A 17,918-nucleotide genomic window follows, 5' to 3' on the forward strand; every position below is an offset into this window, starting at 1 on the left:
CCAAACTGTAGGAATTCCATTCACTAAAGCGAATAATCGTTTCTCGTGTTAATCGGCCTTATTATCCTCGAGCAAAATGAATACAACGGCTTGTTTTCTTTTTTAATTATCGTGTCTGCTTTCGTTTCTTTTTTCCTCTGTATGCTTTTCTATTTTTTTTTCTCTTTTAACTTAACGGCTCTCTAGTAACATTTCAGGAAGAAGAAAGTCTTATTACGTTTAGTCGTTTCTATTCGATCGTTTCTCCAATCCACTAATGAACTCACGGTTTCGTCAAGAATCTCTAGAAAATTTTTCTCTCCCCTTTCATTTTACTCACTCCCATCCCTCCCTTCTCGGTTCTTAGTCCCCGTATCTGAAGCATTTTAATGTGGTGTGGAGTGGTGTGTGAACATGTGTGTCGATGGGTGTGTGTACACGTGTCGATTTTTCTTGCGCACACAACAGTGTCGTTAAACAGTTCGGCTGTAAGCCATTCTATATACGTCGACATAAAGTATCTCTCTCTCTCACACTTATAGCAGGGCACTTAACATAAACGTTTAGAATTTTTTTTTTTCTCCTATGTAAACCTCGAAGTGTTCGCGTTTTTTTTTTGCCTCTTTAAATCTCTACGTTTCTTCCTTCGCTACTATACAGGTTCTTTTATTAATTACTTATTTCGTTTTTTTTTTCATTTTTTGTTCATTTTCATTCATTAAGACAACAATTACTTCGTCCTATCCTTTGTAGAATTAGAATTTAATACCTTAACTGCGTCTACTGTAAACGTAATTTAGAATATCCACGGTGTGTGTACCTGTATACGCGTGCGTCATTAACAACATGTGTGTACGTCTGTATATGCATATACATATATGACACACAATCCCTTCCTTACTATTTAACACTGTTTTATTTCGTGTTTCGTTCGCGTGTAATCCTGCTGCGTTTCGCGTCTCCACGTTTACTCATGCGATGCCGAAATCATATTGCCACTATACGAGCGCTAATGCCGATGACAACTTTTCCCTTTCTCTAGCTTTCTCTCGCTGTATCGCCCGAATGTGACCAAACAAGTGATAAAAAAATTTCAACTTTAATCGACGTTTCATTCGTTTCTTCTTCTCTTTGTATTCGTGCCTCGCGATGGTAAAGATACAGTTGGCAACAGATCGGAAAATAATAAAATTCTGGAGTTATGCGAACTGATCGTAGAACGAAACCGACGATAGACAACGAACAAGCTCAGGCAGTGGTATTTTCGTTACTTAACACCGATAGAATTTTGTGCTCTGAATGGTGGGGGGGATAAACGATTTCTGTGTGAACAAGACAAAAATGTATACTCTCGCGACCAACAGATCTTTCCCGAACGTTATTCCTTACAACTTGGAAACATGTTCACGTATAATTCCGCGCGTCTCTAATTCGTGGCAAATATATGCGATAGTTATTCATCGAATTTCATCTCTGTCCATCTCGCCTATTTAAATAACAAACAAGAGAGGTGATAAAAAAAAATGCGAATGTGTCGAAGAGTCAATCGAAATACAATACAGACGTGTAAAAATGCAATGGCCAATACGTCGTTGTGATACCAACTAATTACATTAACAATGATTAAAGATACAAGGTAAACTCATCGTTAAAAATTGTTTCTCGTATATAGATTACAATTACAAATAGTAAGTTATTTAAGTATAATATTTAATTATAATGACCAGTCTTCAGTGAGCGGGACGTCAGGTATGCGTTAACGTTAAAAACAGACATGTAACGCCCCCGGAATTATAATATATTTATCGTTTCTCATCTTTAAATATTGAATGCTTAACTCTTTCTTTTTATTATTACCTTGGAACCTAATATGCGTATTCGTTAAATTAAAAAGATTTAATGCGTGCGCTACCTAATTAAAATTAAGACAAAAATGAGTAACACTAAATAGATTACACCTTCAAGAAATTCGTCGCCGAAAAAAAAAGAAAGTGAAAGAGACAATGATGAAATGCATGAAGAAATGAGGAAATGTTATTGTAATACACGGGAAACAGATCGAAGAATACACCTAAATTGTATAAACGAATATGAAAACGGATAGAAAACGAAAAATATTAAAACGTGGAAAAGTGTAAAAAATGTAAAAATTACATATCTAACGTGTTTATAAAGTCGAACTTTTTTTTTAATTTACTCTCCCTGTTGGTAGTGTCTTAAAAATAACGAAGAATTAAATCTACAAGCTGTCTGTGGTTTTCAATACTTAAATCTTAATGTACAATTATTATCTCTCTGTACAAAATAAGTGCTTCAGTTTTATGAATCAACAATAAATATTTTACAATTAAGAGAACTATGCGCTTCAGCGTGACATTTTACAAATGTTTGCTTCGAATACTGAGTTCAGTGCCTTCTCGTGTTAAAAAAAAGGAGGAGAAAAGAAAACCGACCTAAAAATATAAATACAACGATTCTTCAAGTTTCTACAAATAAAGTGAAAACTTATACACAGGGAGGACACAAAAAAAAAAGAAAAAAAAGACGAAAATAAAAAGTAATAACAAGAAAAAGAGGAAAAAAGACAGTAACAACCCTGAGAGCAAGTCATAATTCGTAATGTTACGAGATTACGACAGGTAGTAACAACGGCTAGAATCAAAGAGTTTTTCCCTATTTGCTACGTATTACGTTAATTAGATGCATTATCTCTGTATTGAAAAATATTAATAATATTGCGTTAAATATAAATATATTATCTGTTATAATTATTAATCGTCAATTATTCAAATAGTCCCGCTAGTTCCCGCTTTCTTGTCATCATTTTCTGTATTTTTTTTACTTTTTATTATTATTAGTATTATTTTTTTTTTAATCAAATCCATTGCTACCACTTTAGCTCATTATCTCAATACTTATACTCTTTTCAGCGTACCCTAAAATATATGTATATACAAGTACGGCAAGGCAGCCATTTAACTTTGTATCATCATTATGCATTTTTCTTCCTCGTATTTCCCATCCTTCACGCTAGAGTTAATTTAATCATCCCTCTGAGACTCGTTAATTATAATATAAATTAATTTACCTCGCTTACCGATCCCAACAAACATAGTAATTATCGTTAACGCGTTCTATAAATCAAATGTTACAATAATCACTTTCTCCTAACGCTTTGCATACACTTAAAAATCTTTTAAATTTATACGCTTTAACTTTATTTAAAAATCGTAAATAGTAAGGAATACAATAGTTAGTAGTAATAATTATAATCATAATCGATATACTAGTGGTTCTTGTTTCACGCGTTTCTTTATTTATATTACTTTATAAAATAAGTTCTAAAAAAACAGCCGTATATATAGAGATAAAAACGGTTTTTTTCTCTCTTTCTTTTCTCTCTATTTAAATTTGCCGTTCTCTCTCTCACTCTCTTTCTCTCCCTCCCTCGCTCTCCCTCTCTATCTCTCCCTCTGCCTCTCAAGTAGGTATTAAATAACGTATTATTTAGAACAACCACGAAGTCATCGCTTTCATTTTATTTAGTTTTTCTTCTTTATCTATTTTAGCATCTTATTAATTCACTATTATTTGGATGTTCAATAACTTGTGGCCTCTGTTTGATTAGTTTACTTCATTTATGCGCGTAAATGTGTACGTGTTAAGTGTGTATCTGTTCAGAGTACGTATGTTATGTATGTCCGTGTGATTACCATAACAATTAGTGTAAAAAGTGGCTTTATTTTCGTTTGATTGAGCTCCCTACTCGCCTTTTTTGTCTTTAGTTTAATCGGTAAATGTGTTATTGCGTTGATCCCAGAAGTTTCCACGAGTCGCGTTTGTTAATGCTTTCTCTTCGTCCCATTGACTTTTGCGTATCCCTGTTTCTACGATACTATACGATACTGTGTGTTAATTAAATACACCGAATCGGAAAATGGTAACGAGCAGTTTGATTAGACATGCGGAATAAGTACACGTAGGAATTAATTGATTTTGAATGTCGATCAATGACTGGTAAATTTCATCGCTCAGGGGAAGTTAGGCATAACCCAAACGAGTTACTTGCAATTCGATTAGAAAAAAATACAGGTGCCTATGAAGGGAAACAGAAAAGGAAAAAAATTACCTAAATTGTATTGAGATCAATCAGTGAGGAAGCTTACTGAAATTGCTGTTCCGTCATTAATTGTAACCTACTGATTAGTATTATTGTGATCTTGTGTAAAAAATTTAAAATTACATTAGCGTAATACTTGCGATTCTTATTGACAAAGTAAGACACAACGCGACCCGCTCAGTAATAAACATGAGCATTTAAGAGCATTCTTCCGAAATCTTTCTTGTTTAGAACTATGGTAAATCCTACAGAGTAAATACAATTAAGTCATATATTTAATCAGGTAGACTTTTCAGATCGACGCCCCCCGCCGAGTACACCGCACAAATTACAAATTACCCCTCCCTCCATCCGTTAGATACCATTGATCTCTTTCATCTCTAATCATCTAAAATTTAAACACTTATAAGCATCATCGTACAATATTTGTAATTATCATAGACGGTAATAATTAATAGTGTGTATAGTAGTGCAATCGTAATGGTTGCAGTAGGAGCAGTCGCAACAGTAAATAGTGGTAAATAGCTGTAAAGTTTTATAATGATAATAGTAGTATAATAGTAATAATTATCATAGAAGTAATAATAATAATAACAATAATTGTAGTCTTAAACGTGCCTAATAATTAACTATTATAAATTCGAGGTAAAAAATAAACTAGCTCCCATATTTGATGCAATATGACCGTACAGAAACCTGTCTAACGGTCCAGAGTGTTCTTATGATACAAATTTCTTTTTTCGTTTCATTCTTTATTTAAAAAATTCATTAACGTTCTTTCATGTTCGTTTCCTTTCTCGTCCTTTTCCATTCAGAAACGACAAACACTTTCGAATCGGTAGAAACGGAAAAGGACCAGACAACTTAAGTTAAAGAAAGTCAAAAGCGAAATAGAAGTAGAAGGGTGAACTAGGCATCGATATGCCTAAGATACTACTAGTGATATGAGGTGAAAAAAAAAGAAGAGAAAAAAATATATGCTTAAGGAAACTGCACCCTGCTGTCATAGAATTATAGATATACGTACACCATATTAAAATGATCTATTTATGTTACACTATCTCTGTAGTTTAGGTTATAAGTCAGCCTGTGTGAACACCTTACTTAATTATTTCATTAATTATTCGTTACGTTTTTTTCTTTTTCCGTCGGTTAACCAGCATAACAACTATTTTAATAAATACGAGATCGTGGAGGGACGGGTGTCTCGAATGTGCAAGTCAGTCGACGACTTTCCACCGGAGACCGTAATATAATATTTCTTTTATTTAATATTCTTATTTTCAAATTACCGAAGTGTGTCCACTAAAAGTATTAATATAGAGGTGAACGAGCATCGAAATTTGTGCCATCCACTGAGAAGAAATTTCTCAAAACGAAATCTCATTCACCCCCGCTTAAATGCTGTTAAGTAATTAATGATCAGCACTCCTTACTCTTTACACTCGCTCATTGTTTTTCTTCTTTTTTCTTTTACTGCTTTATATTTCATTTATTCCATTCGATCTAGTTTAACTTTTATAATACTTCTATGTTCCGCTTCCTACCCTCTATCCCAGTGCCATACAAAATTCGCTTGCACCATGGGTGTTCTTTCCGTTATATCCCAACCACTTTATTTTACTTTACTGCCTTCTTTTTTTTTTATTTTTTCATTTTTTTTATTCCTTTTGTTTTATTTTTCCCTCAACGTGTGTGGTTTCAACTGTATTTACTATACTTTTGAAACCCGGCAAGATCGTGAGCCGTTCTCGCGAGCGATCAATGAAATCAATACTTCGGGAAATCCAACGTACTAGTTTCCTTCGTGATATCGTTTCACAAATTTTGCCAAGTGCATTTCGTTTCATTTCTATTTACGAATGCCAAAGAGATACACATCAAAGACTACCCCAGGCATGCTATATAGAGATTATAAGAAAAAAATTACGAGTACGACCGCTCGCGAGCGATATACCGAGACAATCGAGATCGAGACATTCTTTGTACAAGATAATTCCCCTAAACTCTCCCTCTCTCTCTCTCTCTCTTTCTCCCTCTGTCGAAACAAAGTTCGAATGGCAATAAATAAAGATCTCAACTAGAATATTTAAATTTAAAACATAGTTGTATAATCGACGGTAAATTCTGCGAAAAGAATAATGTATATCAAAAACGGCGAAATATCTCTGAAACGGATCGAGAACCAGATGAAACTAAAGTGCAAACGGATCCAAAGAATGTCCCTCGATTCAAGCGGAAATTCTCACGATCAATGCACAATAATGTTGTAATGTTTATCTGAAAAATGTAATATGAAATAACCCACGAGCAAGGCCAAGCCATTCAGCGCATCTCTCCGTCACGGGTCAATTAAAATGGTCATGAGGTGGGCCACTCTTTGAAATCAAAGCCTTGCTGGGGTTTAGGGGCGCTGGCGGCATACCCACCTTGGTTGCTTTCTCCTCCTTGATACGAACGCTGAGGATAACTGGTATCAGCGTAATTACCATATGCGGAGTACCCAGTATAATCCGGAGTTTTAGCTGAACTGCTACTGGACCCAGGTGCACCTGAGCCGGTGGTTTGTCGTGAATACATGTCACCTGGAACATTGATTTTCGCTGTAGTATACAACTTCCCCACTTACCTCCGTTTCGTTTATTCATAAGCTGTGGGGCACAGGCTCTCTCCATGGTAAAGATACATTTTTGATACTTTTCGCATGATAATCGAGCCATCAACGGATAATCCAATTACTTTACGACGAGCTCCTATCGTGGAAGTGTTTAAAAGATAAATTACTGTGCACGCATTTGTGTGAAAAAAAAGTATCTAAAATATATCTCTTGTTTCTATCATTTTTTTTTTAAATGGATATGTTCGATGCAACAAGATATGGAGATCAGTACGTTTACAAGAGGGTCGTGCGATTAAAAAGCAACGTGAACGATCATAGATGAAAGTAATTCACAAACGCGACGTGATGCGTCGAAGAGAAACTGATTACACAGAATAAGCAGAGAATTGTACTGATCCCAGGAGTCTAAGATCTCTGTCGTTGTTGCAAGCATACGGCGGTGACTTTTTATAAAACGAAACTTTCATTGCACAACAGGAAGTGAAATGTAGTCTCACAATCTAAAAAAATTGTGAAACTTGGAATTTGGGTACGGGTGTGAATTCATCGTAAATTCTACGAGACGTTTTATGGAAATGGAAGGAGCGAGAGTAGGATTGCACTGTACTACATTACAGCCACATGTCGTTTTTTTTTCAAATGTTCAGGACTTTTATATTCCCCTTGTTTTACAATGACATTATATAATAACTTGAAAAAGAGAACGATATGGATACGCTTGAGAAATTAACTCCAAATACCTGGTCTATTCTAAAGGTATCACAAGCACTGACCAATTACTAGTTTCGGGAGGTATTAAAAACAACCAATGAAAATAGAAAGAAAATACTTGTATTGGTTTACATAGGACAAAGAATGATCGACCTCAAAACGAAATACAAAATCAGAAGTGATGTAATGGATGATTAAGTGCGAAATGCCGATGATTACATAACTACGATATTCACTGAATTCTATCTAACAATCGTAAGCATAACAAATATTTTAAGCGTAGCTCTACTTTTAACTATAATACTAACGGAAAACATACAGCTTGACGTAATTTACAATACTTTTAATTCTAACTGGATCTGCATTAAAACTACGTATACCTATAATTTGTACAAACGTAAGTACATGCTCTCGAAATTCCAGACGCAAAAAAAAAAGGAAACAAGCGCAGAGACACTTAAGTCAGAGTTGCCAGATAATTAGGCGAGCTAACGAATGTGCAAATGTGAAGGAAATCGGGAGAGTGTAGAGGGGATCTTACAAATGGGGAAAAAATTTTATTGAATAAAAGTAAGCTTTTCTCCTTCGTTTACAACATTATTGAATTCTTCGGTTTTCTCGTGTCTTCCGACCCCATGAATGCACGAAAAGCTCACCCCTTGGTGCATTCCGAAAGCCAATTACAACCAACAAATTGTATATTAACAGACAGAAGTATCATTAGACGGGCGTTACATTCTCGTACGATTCAAAGGAGAAAATGACACGTAACGGTACAATAATTGTTCGCAATAAAAAAATACTGTTAATAAGCGAAGCATGATTTCAATGTATCACGCCAAATTACAATTTTCATGCTACCTCTCGTCGCCGCGTGCTTATCGATCGTTAATAAAATTGAGTATCATTCTAAATACAAACACACCCGAATACGAGCGATAATAAAGATTCCCTGATCAGCTAATATTATTTAAAAAATAAGTTTTCTTTTAGATTAGACAGAGAGAGAGAGAGAGAGAGAGAGAGAGAAATAGAGAGAGAGAGAGAGAGAGAGAGAGAGAAATAGAGAGAGAGAGAGAGAGAAAGTAGGATGGGGAAATGAAGAGAAACAAAACAATAGACAAATTATTGTAGCCAGGTTCGACTAGGTGAAAATGGATGATGCGAAAGGGTGGAAAGAGGAAAGAGTTCGTTTGACTGAGCGTGAAGACTCACCCTGCGGGCCAGAGGGGTTCGAGTTGGAGTTAGGCTGCGAGGAGTTGGGCTGAGGGGGCTGAGGTGGTGGTTGGGTCCCAGGAGGTGGCCCGTTCTGTGGCATGTTCCAGGAGTTCCAAGAACCCCCGGGCCCGCCCCCCGCAGCCCCGCCAGTACCCGCCGTGGGCCCATAACCCCCTGAAGCGGCCGCCGCCGGCCCACCTGCGATCATTAACCACACAAAACACGTATCACCGACCACCGTCTTCTCTAAAGCATTTCTTTTTCTTTCCTATTAACCCTCTGTAACCTTCATTCTATTTGCCCCTGAAGAAGCAATGAAAAGGTCTGTAAACCAATCGTTCTTCTAACGATATCTATACCAACGGAGTACAATAATAAGAAATATCAACGTACGTGAACATGTCCTTTTCAAAGTTACAGAGAGTTAATCTGTGATCGACCAATCTAGTGCCAAGCACGACACGCCAATACCAGACAGCGTTCCAGTAAAATCTGAACGATCTTGAAAATTTCTTGAAATCGGATAGTGGAAGATAAACATCGATTGTATCGCTTAAGCAATATCTGAACAAGAACTTTGAACCATAAACTTGGAGCACGGTTCCTAATTGTTTTTGGAAAATGTGAACTGAAAAGGATAAGATGCTTACCTTGCAAGACCTTCGATTTAAAGGTAGGTAAATTATTTTCTTCTATCAGACGATGATCCCAAAGTTAATTTAGAGGCAAGTAATTTTCGCCGGTCGTGGCGGTCTTGGCACTTGAACGGTTCGATACTTACTTATGAAATGTCTTTTAGTATCGTTAACATTCAATGTCGTTTAACTTAAATATCCATGCTTGCTTTCCTCGACAGATAACGCGTCAAATCATTATCCCGATAAGAATATGCTTACATTGCAAAGGCATGCTGCACATACTTTTTATCTAGTCTCTTATACGACCATGGATAAAGACTTTCTTTTGTGAAACTTCAATTCCGTCGAATAGAAGCATTTTTTCAAGAAAAGCAAGCACAAACTTTATAGATAAGATTATGAGGTTCAATGTACCGGAAGTGTATATTATCGAAAAAAAATGTATCACGTCGACCCAGACTCAAGAAATTTAAATTACATTTCACAGATTTAAATAGTTTCAAAATGTTCTAACGACAAGGTAAAATGAGAGACTGCAATTTGTAACAAAAACTAGAGACTCTATAATACGATGAGTAATGAGTCTGAACTGACATAATTTCGATATACACTTGATATTTATGATGTCCTATTGTATTCTCTTTCCATAACAACCTCCAGAGGGCATCGAAAAATAGACAATTAATTATATACTATAGGTATTTGTTTGTTCGCGTTCTTATCTTTTTTTTTTTCTTTCCTAACATCTCCAAGGAAAATGGAGGGGAGAGGATAGGATCAATGTTATTCTTGATTTTTATATAGCTATGACCCTATTATGTGTTATACTTTGGAAAAATGTATGAATGGAATCAACAACTTATCACATGATTTTTAAATTAAGAATTACATTTCGGTATTATATCAAATTCAAAACGATATGTTACGGCTATTGTTATTGGTATTTTTTTTAAATTAATGGCAAACAAAAACGCTGCAATATTATTACACTCAACTTTACGGGAAGTTAAATCATACTCGTTAATGTTACAGTACTTATAGCTAAACTTATCAATATTTATATCATTATTTCCAAACTAAACGAGGACTCTATTAAGTGTACTTAAACTCTAAAGAAAAGTATAGAAGAAAACAATTAAATTGCGATATATCTAAAGGACTTACCGTAACTTCCATAACCTTGAGTAGCTGCTGCTGGCTGGACATTATAACTACTACCCCACTGATGATGTGGCGGTGGTGGAATTTGCTGTTGTTGAGGTGGGCCAGGGGGTGCACCCCAGCCCTGAGAATTATACTGAGTGGTATACCCAGCAGCGTATCCTCCGGTTTGAGGACTGGTACCCCAACCTTGATACTGTTGCATCATGTTTCCTGGTGGACCCATCGGTCCTCCCATCATAGGTCCACCCATTTGTCCGTTCGGACCACCCATAGGTCCCATATTACCAGCCATTCCCATCGGAGGTCCGCCCTGTTGAGGTGGCCCCCATTGGCCCTGATGACTATCGTTCATCTTACTAGAAGAATCTCTCGGTTCTGCACGTTTGATTTCAACCTGTAATCAGAAGCGAACGAAACGATCTGTATAAAAACATCGTTATCCTCTATCGTCCACAGATTTGATTAAATCAGATATTAAATAGGATTTTCACTTCGATCGAACAGAAGTAATCCCATTTAATTACCATTCTTAATTACCATTCTTTCTATTTTTTCGTAAGCGTACGATTAAACCTTTAAAACTCGCCAAGTCTTACATAAATACTAAGTATATACTAATTTTTGACTTGCCATATAACGCATAATGTACGATATTCTAGACGTGTTTCTTTCTTTTAAAAGTGTTACTTATATAATAAGAACTAAACACATACAATCGTTAAGAGTAACATAGCATGAGAAAATTGTGTAAAATAAAATAAGTACTATGACTAACATGAATCTGTAATACTATATGCGGTGGATAACAATAAATTGTGTTAAATATACGTACTTATTATTATTTTACATTACAAGTAATCTAGTGATATGTAATATATACTAGTGTGTAGGTATGCTATACCTGTTTTCCATTCAAGTTGACGAAATGCTCCACTACGCATCGGTCCACAGCATCTTCATCCTCGAAGCTGAGAAAGCCAAATCCTATCGTCCAAATTTGAGAGAGTATATCAAAAGGTGCCCCATATATTTACACAAAAAATACATTTCTTTTATATGACCCCCAATCTTACGAATTTCTATCGGCATTCTTTATTTGATTTATTGATACACACTGATCGTTACATCAACCGTCTTTCATCGTATTAATGATAGTAATTATTGTTAATTTGGAAAGACATTTTCACGGTTTATATTACACAGAATCCTTTAGTACCGATTGAGAAACATGCATCTTTAAAAAATTTTTAAATACCTATTGTACAGGCGTTTATGTAGTAGTTATTCATTTCGACTGCTCATAAACTTAAAATACTTAATCTAACAAATTTATGATGGCTGATTTGAAGAAGCTTCGTAGACCTCTTGTTTAATGTCATAAGCGACATTTTCGTATTACAAAAGATCGTAATGTTAATACATAAAATATCAACATTTTTTCCATTTTATTAGTTAGACTAGTATTCTGCTTGCAAAGTGAATAATTGACTACTCACCCCAAATGACTATCTACCAAATGTGTTAAATGAGTATCATTCAGTGCATGTCATTTCAATATTAATTGCAAAAAGCAATACATATTGTTAGAAAAATAAAATATTTAGGAAAGAATGTTCACTTTTTGTACTCTTCAAATACAGTAACTTCTTGAATGCAGCCACCAAAAATGAATAAAGGTATAAAGAATAAAGAAGTAATACACCTAACCGAGTAATGGACTTTTACTACATATTTAACTATGAAAATAGCAATGTATCAAGACAAAAAACTTTCAATATTAAAAAAGCAATTGAAATTAATAGTATCCTATTTATTTAGAATCTATTTAAAAACATAATTATTATAAATTATATTATGAATAATTTTTTATACACATATAATACGATTAAGAATAAATATAACTAAATGACTTTATTATTCAATGGAGTAATAAGTGAATAATACTAATAAAAAATCGAATTTACAACATATCTTACTAGTAGCTTAACTTGACTTAAGTTATGTACATTTTAACTTATGTACTTAATAACCTGATAAAGCCTTAAGCTATCCTTAATAAAACTTAGCCATACATTTAATGTAATTTAATATAACATAAATTATCTTAACGTTTTTTAAGGTAAGACAAGGCGAATTATTAAGAGTAGCAAAATGAGATCAGAATACTATATAAATAACTATTTATAATGCATTGTAACTTTTACGTAGGGCCTTAAAATATTTTATATAAATACATATCGAAAATAAACAATATATAATTAAGAAGACCGTGAATCAGGATGTATTAATTGTAATTATTAAAGGAAACAAGAGCAGGGTCATTAAAAAAAGGTCAATCAAGCAGAGGAAGTTCAATGACCACAAATTATTCATTAACTTAAGCACAAAACCATATTCAACTTTTTATTAATTAATTAATACCCTTTCAAGTTTATACTTATTTTTCATGATTACCATTAGAACAAACTTTAATATTTTATTTAAATAATGGGTGTGCTGCATTCAAGTCAGAATTTTTGATTCAATATGTATAAGAATATTGCTGTTATATTACATAAACTCTTACACACGCACTTATGTTTTTATATATGTCCATTCTTCACTATTATTATTTTTACTATAGCTTGTACTACATCTGCAAATCGTATCAAAAGTACTTTCTTGTGAAATTTTTCAAGAATTCTGACTATACTTTTGGTCATATAATAAATAAGATGAAATGAATCTAATTTAAATATTCATGAAGCATTGTTCTTTATAGTTCCCACAATTAATGCAAAAAAATATCATTATAAGTGCACAATATCAATAAATGAAATGATATGTTATATCTTATTGTATCGAATCATTAAACAGAAACCACTTTGAACAATGCCAATATATACATAGTGTGTATATATGTATGTGTACATAAAAAAATAATTATCAAAATATACTCACCCCTAGATTTCTTCTTTTCCTGATCATACATTATGACAACCTCCATAACTTTGCCAAAGCGAGTAAAGAAGGACCTCAAGTCGGTCTCCGTCACATTACTTGGTAAGCCGCCGAGGAACACTTTTGGAAAACCTCCACTGCGTTTTGGCTTTTGTTGTGTACGCGGATTACATGGTTTCGGGTCAATCTGAAACAAAAAATTAAATACCATGTAGAAATAATCATTTCATTGCACTACTACTACTTTTATTATATATGTAATTTATATATACTAACTGTACGCCCATCAAGTTGATGTGGTCCGTTCTGAAGAACTAAAGGAACGTTAGCTGGATCACTGAATGTTACAAATCCAAAACCACGACTACGACCAGATTCACTATTTTTCATTACAACACAGTCAATTACTTCTCCATAACGGCCGAAGTAGCGTTGAAGATTCTCCTGCGTTGTCTCCCAGGACAAGCCACCGACAAACAACTTTCTGTAACAAACAAATTTTTTTCCTAATAAATATTCAACAAACTCTTCTGTTATAAAAGGTTATGTAATGCAAAATTTCGAGAAACAGTTAAAAAATCATAAATTTAAACTCATTGGTATGACAAACAATTAGTAGAAACATGATAATGATAGCCATTTGTCAACGACCTAAACATTTTGATAATAATAAATTTTGATGCGGAAAAAATAATAGCCGAGTACCTCGCAGATAAATCTTTTCTATGTGTAATTATAATTAGTGGAAAAATCGAAGTCTAGCATCTATTAATAATCATAATTCTAGTGAGGCATATAAAAAGAAAATCACGCAGTCCGGGAGTACCGAAATGCTACGATCTTTCAGGATATAGAGCATAAAAATAGAGAATCTAGAACTAAAGGATGTAACGAGCGACAATGTAGTAGCATACTTTCACGCAGAAATAATATAGCGAAATTCTCGGCTAGCATATTTGTCCCTGTCGATTACCACAGTGGCATCGAGATGACACAAAAAGATGCCGGATCATAGATACACGACGGGAGCGATATGTAGAACCGGCGGCAGTAAATTATTCCCTCTCACAGAGAAGTACATATCCGAACCGCTTATTGCTATGGGGGAAAAAGGTTGTCCACGCATATCGTGGGCATCGCACCCGACTATACGAAGCTTCGTGACGTTTTACGTGGCTCAGATAAGCAATATAGCTCGGGACGAGGAAAACATCGAGGTGAAAAGTCAAAGATACGAGTTAACTGCAATACGCAAATGGAGATCCCACGCAATAAACCTGACGGGCCGTGAACGGCGTCGATCGAAAATTCTCGCGCAAAATATATCCTCGTACGGGCGCTAATACACAATTCAGACTTACCCCTTTTCGTCGTCGTCCATTTCGGCCTTCACTCTCATAATATTTCACTTAAAACTACGAGAATGTTGTTAGTATTAGGGCGCGAATGGGAATATGGCACGATGCTTAGCGCGGACGAGGGTAATGGCTCCCCACAATGAACGCGACGTCGAGAACAGAATGTAAACGTAACGAAGCGACTCGCGTCACTTCCGCCGAGAGTTTAGTCAAATCAGCAACCGTATCCAATAGCGCTCCAGGGACGCGAGTAGATGCGCGTCGCGCCCTCTACAACGCGACTGCCACGACCACGTATTTTATTTCCGTTACACGAGTCGCGATTCGAATCACTGTACAGTTTTCTGAATGAATTGCTCGTATTTGCTAACGAACTGATACTATCGGCATCAGGGGGATTAACTTTCACTGAAATCTAGAAACCATATGCGCCAATTTATGTCCTACTACCCGCAGAACTGGAATTGATACGACCCTGAACAAAATATCGTACACGTTTAATGAATTCAATACGCGGCTAAACCCGATCGAACAGACGATTAATAATAATTATTTCGCCTGCATTGTTAAGGAATAAATAACGAATATGATTGAATCAATATATTTGTTGAATGCAGTAGTGTTTCTGGGTTCAACGATCTGTCGTCACATAGCTGATTCCCGCCATTTTGTTCTTAGATTAGCGGGAAATTTTAAATCGCCTAGAATCTACCGGAGAGCGCATTCGAAAGGAGGTATTTAATGCACATGTAGACGCAGAAAATTAAACCTTATCTACTCGATCGTGCGAACCGGCACACCTGCAGAAGAAGGTGCATAGATATCACAGAATACCACGTATCTCCCTTCGATTCATATTTTTATCAAGCAAAAAATACTAATTTTTTTCTTAGATAGAATGCAATGTTCTAGTTATTGCATAATGCATAAGAAATTGTATTGTGTAATGCATTACTACTTATACCGGTAACAATTTCCTAAAGCACTCAAACAGAACGGTGCAAGTATTATAATTCATATGATTTTATTGCGCTGTTACCATGAAATTTAACTGATAACATTTTGTTTCATTTAAAAGTCGTACATCGTATTCGGGATGTGTAAGTTTCATAGAAAGTGCAGTGAGTCACATCTGTGCGATAAAAAAATATCAATTAACATACAAACATTATACGAATTAGACGGAAAAGCAAGATTAATTCAGCTGCACAGTTTTATTCCCTTTTTTGCATTCAAACCATATGCATAACTAGGTTTACATTACCTAATATTTCGAGTGCGTTATCTGATAAAACAGCGATAGTGTATAGCCAAGGTAAATCTAATAAGACTTCAAGTATTTTTCAACGTTTATTCCTAGTCCGAATATTTTTTTCTTCGAGCTAATCTGTCGTTACGTCATTACAAAATAGAACGCGTTCAATTGAAGCGGAAGTGGTGAAATAAACTTCACCAGCAAACAAGCGTAACAGATTCTAAATATCCGATATACGAACAGCGAGAGATCGTTCCTACACGGTTTCGTTTCTTATATGTGTGCCCATAATACGTTTCCATCCCCTTCTATCCCCGACACGTCGTTAGAGATCGCTAACTTCCCGGGACGCAATAAACCGTGTTCATGGTCGACGAATAGTAACCAAGATGCCCTAAACCAAAGGTTATCACATGCGTAGAATTCGAGGGATCGATTCCTCTTTCCCCACGGTCTTTCCGGCCGAAGGATTTCTATGTGACGGCTAAAAATAAAATTCTTTAACTCGGCTCGCGGCGTGAGTAAATTTTCCTCCATCGACTGATTCATCCGGCTAGGCGACTTACTTTCATCGTAACCGCCTGAATCATCGAATTCGCGTTATCCAACAGCGATAATTCGTTCCCGTTAACGGTCACGAAGTAAACTCCTATTGAAAACGAAAGAACGAAAGTGGCACTCGAGTTGAACGATCATTTAGTCTCGATCGAGCACCGCTCGACGTATATACTTGGCTGATCTTTCCGATACTTTTAAAACACACCTACTGTCGCTCCTTCGCGTCTTAATCCGATCGTTCCGCTTGAGCAAGGATCGAGCATGTCGAATGGGAGATAATATGAAATTCACGAAGCGTAAAGGTAGTTCAATTCGCTTCTATTTCGACGGAAGTTCCTGCTTTACGGACGCGGTGCTATAGTGTGTCAGCTTCGACTGTTCTTACTAGCCGGCGTTTAGCAACGTTCATTACTGCGTCCTAACGCGAGCACGCGACAATCGCGTAGGTGTTCGTTGCACATTTATTTTACGCATCTTGTTACACAATATGCTAACCAGATATGTGCTCGGGTAGACGTCTCGTTCCTCTCGCGACGCCCGCAAAGCTTAAACACGTGTACCGTTTACTATCATCCGGACGATCGTGAGTAGGGAAAATATGTATACAACGCGCGACAATGAATTCACAGGCAATCAGCTGTAGTTTCGCTGATACCGTACGACGATATTCAAACTAATTATCGTGCTCGATGTGCGTTCGAGCACACGTGGAGGATCGAGTAAGTGTACACCTTGTACTCGAGCCTATCTCCGATTGATAAAGTTTGCCACACGTAGCACGTCGTGCTCCGTTTCACTTCGAAATAATCGCGGAAAAAAAAAGAGAAGGACAAAAAAACCGTGTAACTTGGCACTCGACTTTTTTCTAAAGGCATGCCATATGTCTCGGGGTGCATAACGTCTCTATAGATAAGAACACTTTTAGAGGGTCACACGTTCTAAATTTAGAGCTCGTACACGGTTCGACCGTACCGGCAGCTCCAAAATGTAGGTAATCAGGCCTGCATCGATAACCTGCCGCCCATTAAAAATAGAACCCGCTCCCGGTTCCTCGTGTTCGATCGAGCAATTTGCGTTAATTAAATCACCGTGCTCTCGACGGACAATAACCACGGAGATAAAATGATTTCACGGTACATTTCTCGCCGCGTATCCCGACCGAGGGATGCTTCTGCTCGCGGAAGATAATATCCTATCTACGGGGAATACGTCGGGGAGTTTCTCGGACGATTCCCCCTTTTATCCCTCTGCTTAACGCGATCGCGCGCGTATCCGGAGATCTCGTGGAATCTAGTTAGCATCGCGGAGATCGTGGCTGGTTGACAGACAGAAAAATGCTGGAGGAAAGGGTCGGATC

At 36.1% G+C, this 17,918-nt stretch overlaps 2 protein-coding genes across 6 annotated transcripts in view; one reads left to right on the plus strand and one right to left on the minus strand.

Annotated features, from left to right (window-relative positions):
* The window catches only part of Hrb27c (Heterogeneous nuclear ribonucleoprotein at 27C), a 30,438-nt gene extending 15,523 nt beyond the window's left edge, over positions 1 to 14,915 (minus strand). For 2 of the 5 annotated variants that reach the window (XM_076909374.1, XM_076909384.1), the window contains exons 1-7: positions 14,752 to 14,915; positions 13,667 to 13,874; positions 13,391 to 13,577; positions 11,352 to 11,434; positions 10,451 to 10,844; positions 8,646 to 8,846; positions 6,529 to 6,684 (exon numbers count right to left, since the gene is read on the minus strand). In XM_076909374.1, the coding sequence (XP_076765489.1) occupies positions 6,529 to 6,684; positions 8,646 to 8,846; positions 10,451 to 10,844; positions 11,352 to 11,434; positions 13,391 to 13,577; positions 13,667 to 13,874; positions 14,752 to 14,789 (1,267 nt within the window). In that variant the 5' untranslated portion in view covers positions 14,790 to 14,915. Of the gene's footprint in view, positions 1 to 6,407; positions 6,685 to 8,645; positions 8,847 to 10,450; positions 10,845 to 11,351; positions 11,435 to 13,390; positions 13,578 to 13,666; positions 13,875 to 14,751 lie in introns of all 5 variants that reach the window. The other 3 variants (XR_013103049.1, XM_076909397.1, XM_076909405.1) reach the window with 3 other exon arrangements.
* LOC143432677 (lysozyme c-1) overlaps positions 1 to 17,918 on the plus strand; it is a 242,395-nt gene that overhangs the window by 212,513 nt on the left and 11,964 nt on the right. The gene's annotated exons all lie outside the window — the stretch shown is intronic.

Source organism: Xylocopa sonorina, chromosome 1 (genome assembly GCF_050948175.1).
Source record: "Xylocopa sonorina isolate GNS202 chromosome 1, iyXylSono1_principal, whole genome shotgun sequence".
NCBI lineage: Eukaryota > Metazoa > Arthropoda > Insecta > Hymenoptera > Apidae > Xylocopa > Xylocopa sonorina.